Source organism: Acyrthosiphon pisum, chromosome A1 (genome assembly GCF_005508785.2).
Source record: "Acyrthosiphon pisum isolate AL4f chromosome A1, pea_aphid_22Mar2018_4r6ur, whole genome shotgun sequence".
In the NCBI taxonomy this organism is placed as follows: domain Eukaryota; kingdom Metazoa; phylum Arthropoda; class Insecta; order Hemiptera; family Aphididae; genus Acyrthosiphon; species Acyrthosiphon pisum.
This window is the reverse complement of record NC_042494.1, coordinates 50,740,724-50,753,786: the sequence shown is the minus strand read 5'-3', so window position 1 is coordinate 50,753,786 and position 13,063 is coordinate 50,740,724. Positions and strand designations below refer to the sequence as shown.

General features: G+C 27.9%; 3 protein-coding genes across 3 annotated transcripts; 1 reads left to right on the top strand and 2 right to left on the bottom strand.

The window, feature by feature from the left end:
- Positions 1–1,479: 1,479 nt before the first annotated feature.
- Positions 1,480–4,363, top strand: LOC100169565 (protein 5NUC; the record flags this gene model as incomplete). Its single annotated transcript, XM_008188645.3, is given in 6 exon segments — positions 1,480–1,677; positions 1,770–1,924; positions 1,980–2,085; positions 2,621–2,776; positions 3,173–3,376; positions 3,867–4,363. Coding segments are annotated over 6 exon segments (1,001 nt in total), but the record flags the coding sequence as incomplete, so codon positions are not given.
- Positions 4,364–8,253: 3,890 nt separating this feature from the next.
- On the bottom strand, positions 8,254–12,158 carry LOC100167502 (esterase FE4-like). The gene is made up of 6 exons (XM_029487240.1): positions 11,984–12,158; positions 11,259–11,449; positions 10,848–11,186; positions 9,368–9,524; positions 9,153–9,279; positions 8,254–8,638 (listed from the first exon to the last, which is right to left on the bottom strand). Exons 1-6 carry the CDS (start codon positions 12,123–12,125, stop codon positions 8,485–8,487), a joined length of 1,110 nt encoding a protein of 369 aa, XP_029343100.1. The 5' UTR covers positions 12,126–12,158; the 3' UTR covers positions 8,254–8,484.
- Positions 12,057–13,063, bottom strand: LOC115033729 (esterase SG1-like). The gene is made up of 3 exons (XM_029487241.1): positions 12,852–13,063; positions 12,641–12,781; positions 12,057–12,169 (listed from the first exon to the last, which is right to left on the bottom strand). Exons 1-3 carry the CDS (start codon positions 13,053–13,055, stop codon positions 12,122–12,124), a joined length of 393 nt encoding a protein of 130 aa, XP_029343101.1. The 5' UTR covers positions 13,056–13,063; the 3' UTR covers positions 12,057–12,121.

Below are 13,063 nucleotides of genomic sequence, written 5' to 3'. Positions count from 1 at the left end.
TGAATGGTATTCGGATTACCTATATATATATATATATATACATTATATTACTTATATTACTTACATTTTTCAAAATAAAATCCAAAGCAACGAATAAATATTTTTACATTGCGATATAATTTTTTAAGTGGTTTAACAATGGTGTTAATTTTTTTTTTATCCTGTATGCAAAATTTCAACATATAATAACATCTTATCTTTTAGCAAATTGGATCAATATGGTACTTTAGAAAGGTCATTTTTCGATTTTCTCAATAATTATTTATCATTTATCAAGTTATAAAAAACTGTCAACAATTTTAATTTCTAACACTTTGTTTATCAATTATCAACATAGAAACGAATAAAAAATTACAATATTATAATATCAATTCAACTTACAGGCTATAATAATAACAGTATAAAATATCCATACTGACAAACAGTCTCCGCTCAGAATCGTTTTTCTTATACAATGATATTATATCCTTGAATTCAAGTTTAATACAGTCCATTATACATTGACCCACTTGTTACCTACTTTACATCAGAGCGACATCCACTTACCCGCTTTTTTTTGTTTTTTTTTATGTACAGAAATCCTTAGCAACGGATAAACATTATTATTATTTTTTAGTGCACTTTTAGTGCATACCTACATCTTATGACAGCGTCGGAATATTATACTTCAAGCATTTTTTCACGTCGAAAGATTGCCTAGGTCAAGATCCGAGGTCTAATCTATCTCTGTACCAAATTTTATCAAATTCAGTTCAGTGGTTTAGGCATGAAAGCGATACATACTTACATAAGACAGAGTTACTTTCACATTTATAATTTTATAGGGATAGTAGGAATAGGGAAGTAGTGGTAGGGATTAGTAGGGAAATATAGGGATAGAAGGGATTATAACCATCCCGCAAGGCGTTGTCCGCGAAACTCGCTTGTGCTTATGTGAGCAGTAATTACCCCGCGAGGTGTGTACGTAAGTATAGGTATAATGTCTAACTCTAAAGTTTCAAAGTTATACCAAGTTAATTATAATCTATGATTATAACGTCACATCGACATAGATACGTACATGTCACTAACATAGGGCCACTTGAAGAAAGCCATTTTATAAAGTTTATTTTTCTGAAAAATTTAATCTTACCCTATTTTATTTTCATTAATTTCATGGTTTTTAAATATTTTTTTTAGTTTATAGTTAAAACAGCAAAAAACCGGGTGACGAATCCACCTCTAAGGCTAATGTGACCCACAGGACATCCTGTATACCTAATATAGATATTCATTTTTTTTATAATAAATAATACAAATTGAAAATGTTCATATTATAGTATAGGCAACCTCATATATGATATATCTATAGACTTAGACTATATAGTAGCTATACTCTCTGCTGAGTGGCTGAGTCTACTGACTAATAGAAAAATGTGTGTGGATTGTGATGAAAATTATTTTATTTTTTTTATTCCTTACTATAAATTTATTTTTCAGGCACTCCACCTAGCATTGAAAAACCATATGGGCCATATCCACTATACGTGACAAATGTTAAAAATAAGCAAGTGCCAATATTACAGGCATACGCAAATACCAAATACGTTGGCAAAGTTGTTTTAAAATTTAATTCTAATGGTGACTTAGTTAGTATCGATGGTAAACCAACATTATTGAATCATGAAGCTAAACAAGGTTATAATTCTATTTATGTTTATACATATATTATATATATAAAATATTTCTATGATTTTAAAATTAAATTGGTATATTCTAATACGACGTAGATCCAGAAATGTTGACTGTAGTCGATCGATGGAAACCACAAGTAACTAAGATTACAAATATTACCATTGGGCGTACGGCTGTCGAGTTGATAAACACTTGTCATCAAATGGAATGCAACATAGGCAACTTGATAGCTGATTCTTTCGTTTACTATGTGAGTAATAATGAACTTGAAGTTAAATTCCCCTTAACAATTAATTGGCTTATAGAACATTCTGAAAAAAGAGAATTACAATGAGTATTGGACTGATGCTCCTATTGGGATCGTTCAAGCTGGTGGCATTCGGACAACAATCAACGAAACTGATCACGATGGTAACAATATTATTTATGTTACATTATACACTTTATTCTGAATTGTAAAATCATTTCTAATTTATTTTTATTGTAATTATGGTCTTTTACAATACCTTAAACTAAACATAAATTATTATATGTATTTAACAGTTTCAAATGGTTTTTATGTATCAAGGACGAAAACATAAATATCAATGCTATTACTATTTAATTACTTTTCTTAGTACTTGAATGAAAACCAGTGAAATAGTTACTTCTATGTTTTTTTTTTTTTTTGTTACAAATTCTTTCATAAATAATTTTTATTTCATATTGTTTATAGTTTTTAATTTATTGTTAATTGATTTTGTTTAAATCAATGTCAACAATAATAAATAACTAATAAGTACCTACTAATTAAAATATAAATTATATAATCTTTAATAATTATATAATATTATATTATATATTATATCATATATTTTTTTTCGATTATCTGTCAAGGATATTAAAATACCAATGCTACAGATTATGGTCTACGGTCTAAAAAATTAATGATATTTTTTTCAACCAGGTTACATCACATTAGGCCAGTTAATCAATGTCATGCCGTTTCAAAATACCCTGATTAAAGTTACTATTTCTGGTAGCAGCCTTTTAGAAGCATTTGAACACAGCGTTTACGACTTTGTAAAGGATTATGGTGGATCTAAACTTTTACAAGTATCCGGTAAATTAAAATTTTAACATTAATTTAGATATTTTAAACATTCACAAAGTAGTATTTAGTCTACTTGTATATCAGTAAGATCAAAATTTCAATACCACTAACGTGTTTATAATTTTTGGGTAATATTAATGGACCTATATGTATTTGGTATATATAATATAGTAAACTTAGATATATTTTATACTATTAACTAAATTGAATACCTATATAATAAATATTTATCAGCTATCAGTTTTAGTGCCTAAATAAGAAAAAAATCATCACTTATTATAACGAATTAATTCTACTAATAAATGCAATTTTTCAGTTGTTATCAATATAAAAAATTCATTAATTATATTATAATATACTTTACTATATTATAATATGGATTTTGATGAAAAAATTATTTTTCAGGCGTTCTGGTCGAGTATGATTTAACAAAAAGTCCTGGTAACCGAGTCTCTTCACTATCACTCCGATGTGGTGATTGTAACGTTCCTAAATTTGAACCTCTACAATTAAATGCTAACTACACAATAGTGATGAACAATTATTTGGCTGAAGGTGGAGATAATTTTAAAACATTTAAAAAAAGCTTAAAGAAAAATCAAGCATTAGGTTTGTAAATTATTGTGTATTATTATTTATTAATTTAATTCTGTAGCAGTAAATAAGAAAAATATTTGTTATCATTATTATTTATTTTATAGTCTCAATACGCTCAATATAATTATAGACTTAAATTAAATGTATATAACATATTAACACTAAAGCTAAGAGAAAACAAAAAAATTGCATAGTGTTTAATACTATTTGTTCAAGCATATTACAATAAAACCCGAGAGCCGAGGATAATATTATTGTCAAGTTTCAAATAAAGTAAAAATATGTAAAGTTAGATTTATTCGACATTATTATTTTTATTTTATTTTTTGACAATAAACTTTCGACAAAATGGATTATAAAATACATTACATAAATAAAACTTTATATATTTTTAAAAACGTAGACAATCAATAAGATTTTAATTAATATTTTTTTTCTTTTACTTTATTTTTATTTTCACTATTACCAAAATATCTTAAGTATATATTTTGTTGTTTTTCAGATATTGAAGATTTCAATGCAACAGCTACGTATATGAAATCGATAAGTCCTATAACAAATGGAATAGAGGGCAGAATCAGTTTTATATCCAAAGGCAATGAAAAGTCATCAGGATCTAACATAAATTTACAGAATTATCAATTTATATTAATTTCATTAATTATTACAGTATTGTTTTTTTAATGTTTAAGACTTTAATATAAATAAATTCTACAAAAACAGTGATTAATACAGTAGGTAAACTAAAATTCTATCTTACAGATAAAATTGTGTTGTCAACATAATATAATTTTGGTAAACACTGGTCATTAAAACCAATATTAATACCGTACATATCTTATTTTATTTAATTTGAATAGTACCTACATACAATATATTTATTGCTTACAATGTCAAAATCATTTTTGTTTGATAAAATGTATGTTAATGTACCAATTAAACAGTTGTCAAGTTTAAATTACAAAAATATAGTCAACAATAATATTGGGAAGTTATAAACATTCGAAAGGTCTTTTACTTTATACTTGAGTTCTATTTTTCATCTTTCACGTACTAATCAAAATCATATCAAAGACCATTGATTGAGAATAACAAAATTATTACCTAAATAGAACTAATTTAATCAATACTGCATAAATTATTACTATTATGATCTTATAAATAAAATCTATCGGTGCACACTAATATAAACTTGAACTATATAATCTTGAAAAACGAAGCTACATAATATCCTCTAGCCTCAGAGAATCGACTGATATAACTTTTATTGAAAACTATTCATTCATTTTTAATTCTATAGAAAACAAACAAACAAACAAACAAACATCCATTATTATATATTAGATTATTTATTAAGGTTAAGTGCTTTTTATTTAGTTTAAAGACACCAGCTATTACCAAGTTTAAAATGCTCATAGTATAATTTTCAATGTGTTACCATCAAATAATTATGATAGTTGTAACGGAGCAAACTAACAAAAAACGGCCCTTCTCAGGGCCACCACATTTGACATCTACAATATAGCCACAGACCTACCGTGACCAAAAAATGAACGCCCGACCAATCAGAAATAGGCGACGCTTAAAGGCTGATTTCTAAATACATATTTTAAGTACAGACAAGAAAAGGATATCTATGAATAGAAGAGATGACACCGATTACGTAGATACCATTTTGACCTTTGTAAAACAAATTCCGGCTAAATTGCAAAAGAAACCGTGCCGACTGTAAACACACCAATCAGCATAGAGGTTTACTAGTCGGATACAACCCGACGGAAAATAAGTAGTACCAGCGAATCAAGAAGCAGTATTCACACGACGGAGACGGTCAACGCACATCGCCTGTGGGCCAAGAAGCTAATCTACGGCAGTAGTGAGTGATTACCAGCGGCTTTACACGCGGTTCTCCTCCTCTACCGATAACAGTCGATCTACCATTGCGACTACAAAAAGGTCCTTTTCAGGACCATTACCAAGCCATATCCAGCGTGCCTGTCTAGGTGTTCGTCCCGAATCTCTCGACCTAACATTGACTTGTCCAAGCTCATAATTAGGTAGTCAGATTTCATTCCCCATTACATTTATATAACCTACTATTGATTTACGTCCTTAATATTGTTAAATTTAAATCGCGCCTCCGTAGGCCTGATACCGCCCGACACGGTCTACTTACTTAAGTCAGCCGTGCGGCCCGGATTAAACAAATCCCTAATAACTGTAAATAATTTATTTTAAAAACATTTTACAATAAACTTTATGATACTGTAAACAATATTCTTATTTAATAAAAAAACAGTTTGTCGAGCATCGGCGCACTGTTTCATAGTGTGGGTAACAGGGACGGATTGGGTCATAGGGAAATCGGAAAATTCCCAATGGGCCATGTACTAAATAGTAAATAGTAGGTAGACTATTTATTAATCTAATAATTAATAAATATTACCATTGATTATAGATTATTCTTTCAATGATATTACGTAATACCGGTCTATAATATTATAACGTAAAACGTTATACATTTTAACACAAGTATACAACGGCTACAACAGAAACTGAATAGGTAATAATATTAATTATCAATAAGTAATAACAATAACTGTAATCAAAAAATCAACTTCCGTGGACATTAAAATTTATAAATAATTGGTTATTCGGGTTGTCTTCGATCAGATGGGCCGGCTGGTTGCGGGTAATGACGACGAATTTTGACAATACAAGTCGATGCGGGTCGTTAATATGAATACCTAATAAGAATATTTGTATTTGAAATTTATATTATTTATATTTAATTATCAATCGTCATTCAAAATCTCGATATCAGCACTCGGTGGCAGTCAGCAGTTCAGCACAATTTGGTTAATTTTACAATTCAATTAGGTACTAACTAGGAATTAACTAGGAATAATTCATAAAATATTTTATATTACAATAATAACGGTTGCGAATTATAAAATAAAATGGAAATGGATGGATAAGGCTGTAGTAAAAAACGAATAGGAGCTGAAAAAAATTCGAGACAAAAATAAAAAATACTACTTTTAGAAGCAAATAGGCTTCTAAAAGCATTAAATCATTTTTCAAGTCTCAGAATAGCGAAGTGAATTTTAGCTGAACTTGGTCATTATAATAATAATACCTATATTAATAATTAAAAATATTAAACTGTTACTGTACAAAATACAAAGTACAATAATCTACAATTTACTTTTATTGATAGAGAATGAGAGACACAACATATTTTAGGTACCTATTTTATTTTTTAAATATGAAAATATACATTAAATTATTTTGGTGTGATATTCAACTGATACTTTTAAAAATTATAGATAATATTTATCTACAAGTATAAATTATGATTTATCGATTTAATAACAAGACTGGGCAAATTAATGTTTTTTTTTTAACTCAGTTTTTCACTTAACTTAAACTTTTTAACTTATTAATACCCATCCTAGTATAATAATTATAGAATTATTTTTAGAGTAATGATAGCAATATAAGCAAATATTTGTTTTAAGCTGACTTTTTAAACTAAACTTGACATTTTAAACTAATTGGTTTTACAATGGTGTTTATTTTTGATTTTAGATTCTGAGTGGAACGATGAATGTATTGATTTTACAATGATGTGTGTTTTTTTTTTATTTTTTATTATTTTTTTTATTTTATTTTGTGTCTGTCATCACTTTTTAGGACAGTAAAAGTGCTTGGATTTTCTTCAACAGTACCTTTTCTGATAGGAAAGTGAATCTAGTTGGTACTTTGGGGGGTCAAAAGTAAAAATTTCCCAGTAGATTTCAAATGCAACGTGAAAAACAAAAGAAAAATTAAGGAAAAACGGGAATTTTTACGCAAAATCTGTTTTCGAGAAAATTGATTTTGGTTTTTGGTGTAACTTTAAAACGAATGACTGTAGATACATGAAATTTTCACTGGTTGTTTATATTTCCATTTTCTATACATGATAAATTTTTCAAAATATTTTGATTTGTTTTGAGCTGTTTACGGACAATTCCAGTTTCCAATTTAATTAGTTTTTTTTTCTATGAATGTCAATAAAACTTTATTTATAGTACTTTATTTATATATAACCTTCTATATACGATGAAATTTTGAAAATAATTTGACACTTTTTGAGCTGTTTACGGACATGGTCAGTTTTCAATTTTTTTAGTTTTTTTTTTTCTATAAATATCAATAAAGTTTTATCTATTGGGCCAAAAAGTGTAAAAAATTAATAAAAGGCTCCTGATACATTGTTACAATAGCAGTTGAAAAATATTAAAAATACATAGTCACAATTATTTTTTATAAGCATTTAAAGTTGAAATTTTGACAAAATATATCACGAAAATTAGCAAACTATTTTGTAAATAATTATTTTGTAGTTAAAAATTTATAAAATGTTCAACTTTTATATCAAAGGATTGAAAATTTAAAACAAGATTCCACGTAAATATTTAATTCTGTTACCAAAAATTCTAAGAAATACATAAGCACAGTTTATTTTTATAGTCATTTTAAGTTCAAATTTGGACGAAATTATGTATTAAAAAACCTGGAATAACTATTTTAGTTATTTTGTTGTGATTGTATAATATTATTTGTGGGTATTTGAAACTTCTAAAGTTTACTATTATATATCTATGATAGTACCACGGTTTGTTTTTGATGTATAACGCGTTACCTAATGGATATTGTGATATGATTAATTTGGAATTTATTGTTGATACCTATTATAGGTCATATTTTTTTTATTACTATAGATTAGTATACCTATAATATGTATGTCTAATAACTAGACTGACAAACTGTCTCCGCTCAGAATCGTTTTTCTTATACAGTGATATTATATCATTGAATTCAAATTTAATACTATCCATTATACAGTGACCCACTTGTAACCTACTGTACAGCAGAGCGACATCCACTTACCCACCTTTTTTTTACTTTTCAAATATAATAACTGATTCAAATTTGACTTCACAAGTCGAAACCACAATATATTCTGTTTGTTATCCGTATATAACATTTCAATTAAAATATGAATACCTTATACCGTAATGACTATATTTAAGATTTTATGTCTTTAGCACATTAACCTTCACAAAACTCTGTTAATGGTAAACTACTCCAAAATGCATAATTTCGATGGTTCGATTGTTCTCTGGCTTCAAACTTTGCTGTTGAGTAATCTTAACGAACCTGAAAGGATCTGCTGGATTCTTAGAAACTGGTAACCAAATTTCTGAATTTCCTATATCTAGCGCTCTATAAAAAGTAAACAAAAAATTGGTGGTTACCAATTATAAATAACTATACATAACTTATAAATACCTGTAATATAAAATAATATATTTTGATACGTTTATAGGATAAATTAGTTTAGAAACTTAATATCAGATTTCAATAATATTCATTACAATAGGTAATATATAATAATATATACAATAATATATTTAGACCAGGGTGGTCCAACCTTTTATAGTTGGCGAGCCAATTTACACTTCCATAAATACTCTGGGGACTGCCAGAAGAAAAAAATCTCTCACCACGAGAATTCGGATATGCTGTGGCTACTATACAAATACGATACCTACATATGTACGAAGCGAGCTGAATTTAATCATGGTTATGGATTCCTACGTTTATAGTAGTTTTTAGTTTTTTTTTTTTTTTTTTTAAGTTATTTTAGGGGTATGGGGCCAAAAAAAAGACTTCGAGGGCCGCATGCAGCCCACGGATTGGACCACCCTGGATTAGACAATAAAAGTTAAACAATTACCCATTTTTAATAAAGGTTGCCCAAATATTAACCATAGTTTCGATCATCTTTGTATCTTCTTCATTGTCGTGAACAGAGAATCCATTAATGTTTAATAAATATATGATTTCATCACAATAAGTTACGTCTAATTGTATATTAGTTATAACGAATTAATAATTCTGTGTTACACGTATAATTAAAAATATGAAAACATTCTAAAGTATGTAACTTACTTGATCCACGGGAGTATGATTTTGGATCGAAACTAGCTATAACAGAATAATTACCATTGTATCCAAATTCATGAAAATATACAGGTGCTGTAATCTTTGCAGCAATATGCTGAGCTGCTTTACTCACAGCATATCCAAATGTTCTATCTGAAATCATCTGAAAAATTTTGATATTAGATTATTATTCAATGCTATTAACCTCTTACAAATAAAATGTAGGTACATTAACAAAAAAAATGGAGTATAGCATAAAGTAATTTATGAATAACCTATTTACGTGGAACTTTGTTTTAAATTTTTAATCCTTTGCTATAAAAGTTGAACATTTGTATTCATTTGTAACTACAAAATAATTTGTAAATTTTCAATTTGATAAATTTCGTCAAAATTTAAATTTGAAATAATTATAAAAAAAACGTGACTATGTATTTTTAACATTTTTCATCTGTTATTGTAAAAAAATTTCAGGAGCTTTTTTTTAAATTATTACCACGCTTTTATACACTACAAATAAAATTGTAAGTATTGATAATTATAGCAACTAAAAAAATTTTAATTTAAAATTGTCCGTAAACAGCTCAATACGAGTCAAAATATGTTCACAATTTTATGATGTATAGAAAATAAAAATATAAACATTTGGTGTAATTTTCATGTATCTACAGTTATTCGTTTTTAAATAACAACAAAATAAGGAAATCACCACATGAGAATTTAAGGAATATCCAATTTTGTAAAGATATGAACTTCAAACAATCATAAACATTTAATTTGACTTTCTTGTAGACATTTTGTTTTTGATAAAGGTAGACAAACTTCTGAGGAATCTTGTATTATATTTTTAAATCTTATATTTAAATAGAAATTTTTTTATGAATTTCTAACTCAAAATAATTTTCGTGATTTTTACGTGTATTGTCAAGATTTGAACTTTAAATGCTAATAAAAATAAATCATGAATATGGATTTTTAATATTTTTCATCTGTCTTTAAAACAATATATTAGGAGCCTTGGTATTAAATTGTCAAACTTTTTTACCTAACAATTACAATTTTATTGGCGTTCATTGCAAAAAAAACAAAATAGATTATAACTGAAAATGTCTTTAAACAGTTCAAGACAAATCAAAACATTTTGAAAATTTTATCGTGTATAGAAAATTCTAATATAAACGACCAGTAAAAATTGCATGTATCTACGGTAATGTGTTATAGACTTATACCAAAAGCCAAAATCCATTTTGTCGAAAACCGATTTTGAGTTAAAAAAAATTACAAGTTTTCCTCAATTTGTTTTTTTTGTTATTAACGGAACTTTTGAAAAGTACTGGCCATTTTAAATTTTGACCTCCTTCACGCACCAACTAGATTCAATTTTCCAAAAACTGTTAAAAACACTTGCATCTTGTAAAATTATTACATTCATCGCTCCACTCAGAATCTAATATGTATTTATCGTGTATGTATAGTGTAAGCTTACTTCTACAAAATTGCTTATAGTTTCTTTTGATATTATTTTGTCATCAAAGTAAAATACTTTTATATCTTGGGCAATTTTGGATCTCAAATTCTCGTTTGAAATCGTGTAATTATAATCAAGAAGATGTGGTAAATATTCATTCCAATTATTATTTAGTTCATTAATACCATTTTCGTAGATAATATATAAAGCAGTACTAAGACCCTCATCTTGGGTAACACTCATGAGCACTGGAATGTCATATGGAACAAGTTTTTCTGGGATATCAGGTAAGAATTTTTCGTCTCCTTCTACTTCAATGGTTGGACCAAACGGTGAAAAAAGATTATATTTCCATGGCTAAAACATTATAAATAAAATAAAATTTGAGGAAATATAAATCTATTATTTAATCATCAACAAAATATTTACCATGAAGTTTATAATTGATTTTGTAATGGACGTTCCTGGTCTAGAACGAAGGCATTCAACCATATCCACGGAATTGTTTGTTGGACATCCCAGCATGTTTGCAACATGCTTTGTTTTTTGAGCAACGTTTTCAGTATACGACCAGTGACAGAATTCACTTCCACTTTGAAGTATTTCTCGATTAAATAATCCTGAAAACGTAAATTATAGTTACCGATAACATAAAATTCATTTGTAAACAATTACAAACTAAAAATTAACTATAAAAAATTATTTTTTTCTGAACTATACTAAACACCGGTATTAACCAATATAAACCAGAATAATAATGGTTATTAACACCCAAACGTTTGTTTAAAATTGTATTCTGATTTCTGATGTTTGAATGCCCAAATACATACAGCAGTACAGCACCCAAAACTCGAAACCCAAATATAAATGATTCTGGTGCAAAGTCCTGAATTAAAATGTATAGCTATTGCAGTGCAATATATTATATTAAATATATTTAGTTTTTATTCACTATTTGACGTCAGCCGGGCATGAATTTTGAAATAGGGATATAACTACAAAATTACAGGTTTTGAAAATTGTTTGTGCTGGTAATAATTTAACTCTGCAACTCAATTCTTTGGCCACGTATTAACGTGTGTACGGACTACGTAAATCATAACTTAATTTTTAAATTATTTAATTAATGTTGTAGATTACACATTTACTCATACCTTTAGACATCGGTGAAATCAAATGGTAATGCACAGAACTTGCACCAGCCGACAAGCCAGTGATTGTGACATTGTTGGGGTTACCACCAAACGCAACAATGTTTTGTTGTATCCACTTCAATGCTGCTACTTGGTCTTTCATTCCGTTATTTCCAGGCAAAACACTATCACCGGTGGAAGCAAATCCTAATATACCCAAAAGGTAATTTATCAATACATAAACGAAATCATTGATGTCCAAAAGATATTATGGACCATATGATATGATATGCCTTGGCCACTAATGAACGAGCCACCGTGTATGTGCACCAGCACGTTCATTAAATAACTAGACGTATTCCCGCCTGGTAGCTGTTTAATTAATGAAATTATATTTTTTTTATGTATATTGCAATGTCGTTCTGGGGTGATTGGGTATTTATTATAATCAGAGTGTAGTTTTAAGAACAATGATAAATCATCGGATAGATAACACTATAGTCTATAAAGGAACAAAACTCAGATTATTAGTGTTTATGTAATTTTTAAGTGTTGTTGCTATACATTTCCAGTGCTTTAAGTGTAAATAATCATAAAAAGAAACAGTGTAGGTATAGGTAGGTATATCAATAAATAATAATAAATTATTTATTATTTATCTATTTAAATGTCAATTACCTTTGGCGTATGAACGTTGAGATATAAACAATCTTCCTGACCAGCAATTTCATGATTTGATTCATAATCCGGTCCTAAACAGGCACTTCCAGGAATGGTAGCGTTCCATACGCCCAACCAAGGCTTTACAGGCTGCGGTTCCTGCGAAAAAAATAATCAATTTTTTTTTAATTTCAATTATCTTAAAATATAGAAATTATTATTAACATACTTTAAATCGATAGTATTGAACTGGAGGACTTGCATATGGTATACCTAAGAATGAGTAAATTTGTTGACTGTTATAGGTATACTCAAATCCACCTGCAATCTCTCCAGAGTTTACACGCACTTTGGGCGTATTAGATGCTGAACATGTCAAAAAGCATCCAATAAATAAAAACAAGTTTAATAAAATTCCATACGTCTCATTCATTTTTAATA

Coding starts and splice junctions, on each gene's coding strand:
- LOC100167502 (XM_029487240.1), bottom strand. CDS start 12,125: ATGAAAGACCAAGTAGCAGCATTGAAGTGGATACAACAAAACATTGTT. Junction 11,187..11,258: donor AATCAATTATAAACTTCATG/GTAAATATTTTG, acceptor ATAATGTTTTAG/CCATGGAAATATAATCTTTT. Junction 9,280..9,367: donor ATCATACTCCCGTGGATCAA/GTAAGTTACATA, acceptor ATATACAATTAG/ACGTAACTTATTGTGATGAA.
- LOC115033729 (XM_029487241.1), bottom strand. CDS start 13,055: ATGAATGAGACGTATGGAATTTTATTAAACTTGTTTTTATTTATTGGA. Junction 12,782..12,851: donor TTCAATACTATCGATTTAAA/GTATGTTAATAA, acceptor TTTTTTTCGCAG/GAACCGCAGCCTGTAAAGCC. Junction 12,170..12,640: donor TCAACGTTCATACGCCAAAG/GTAATTGACATT, acceptor TGGGTATATTAG/GATTTGCTTCCACCGGTGAT.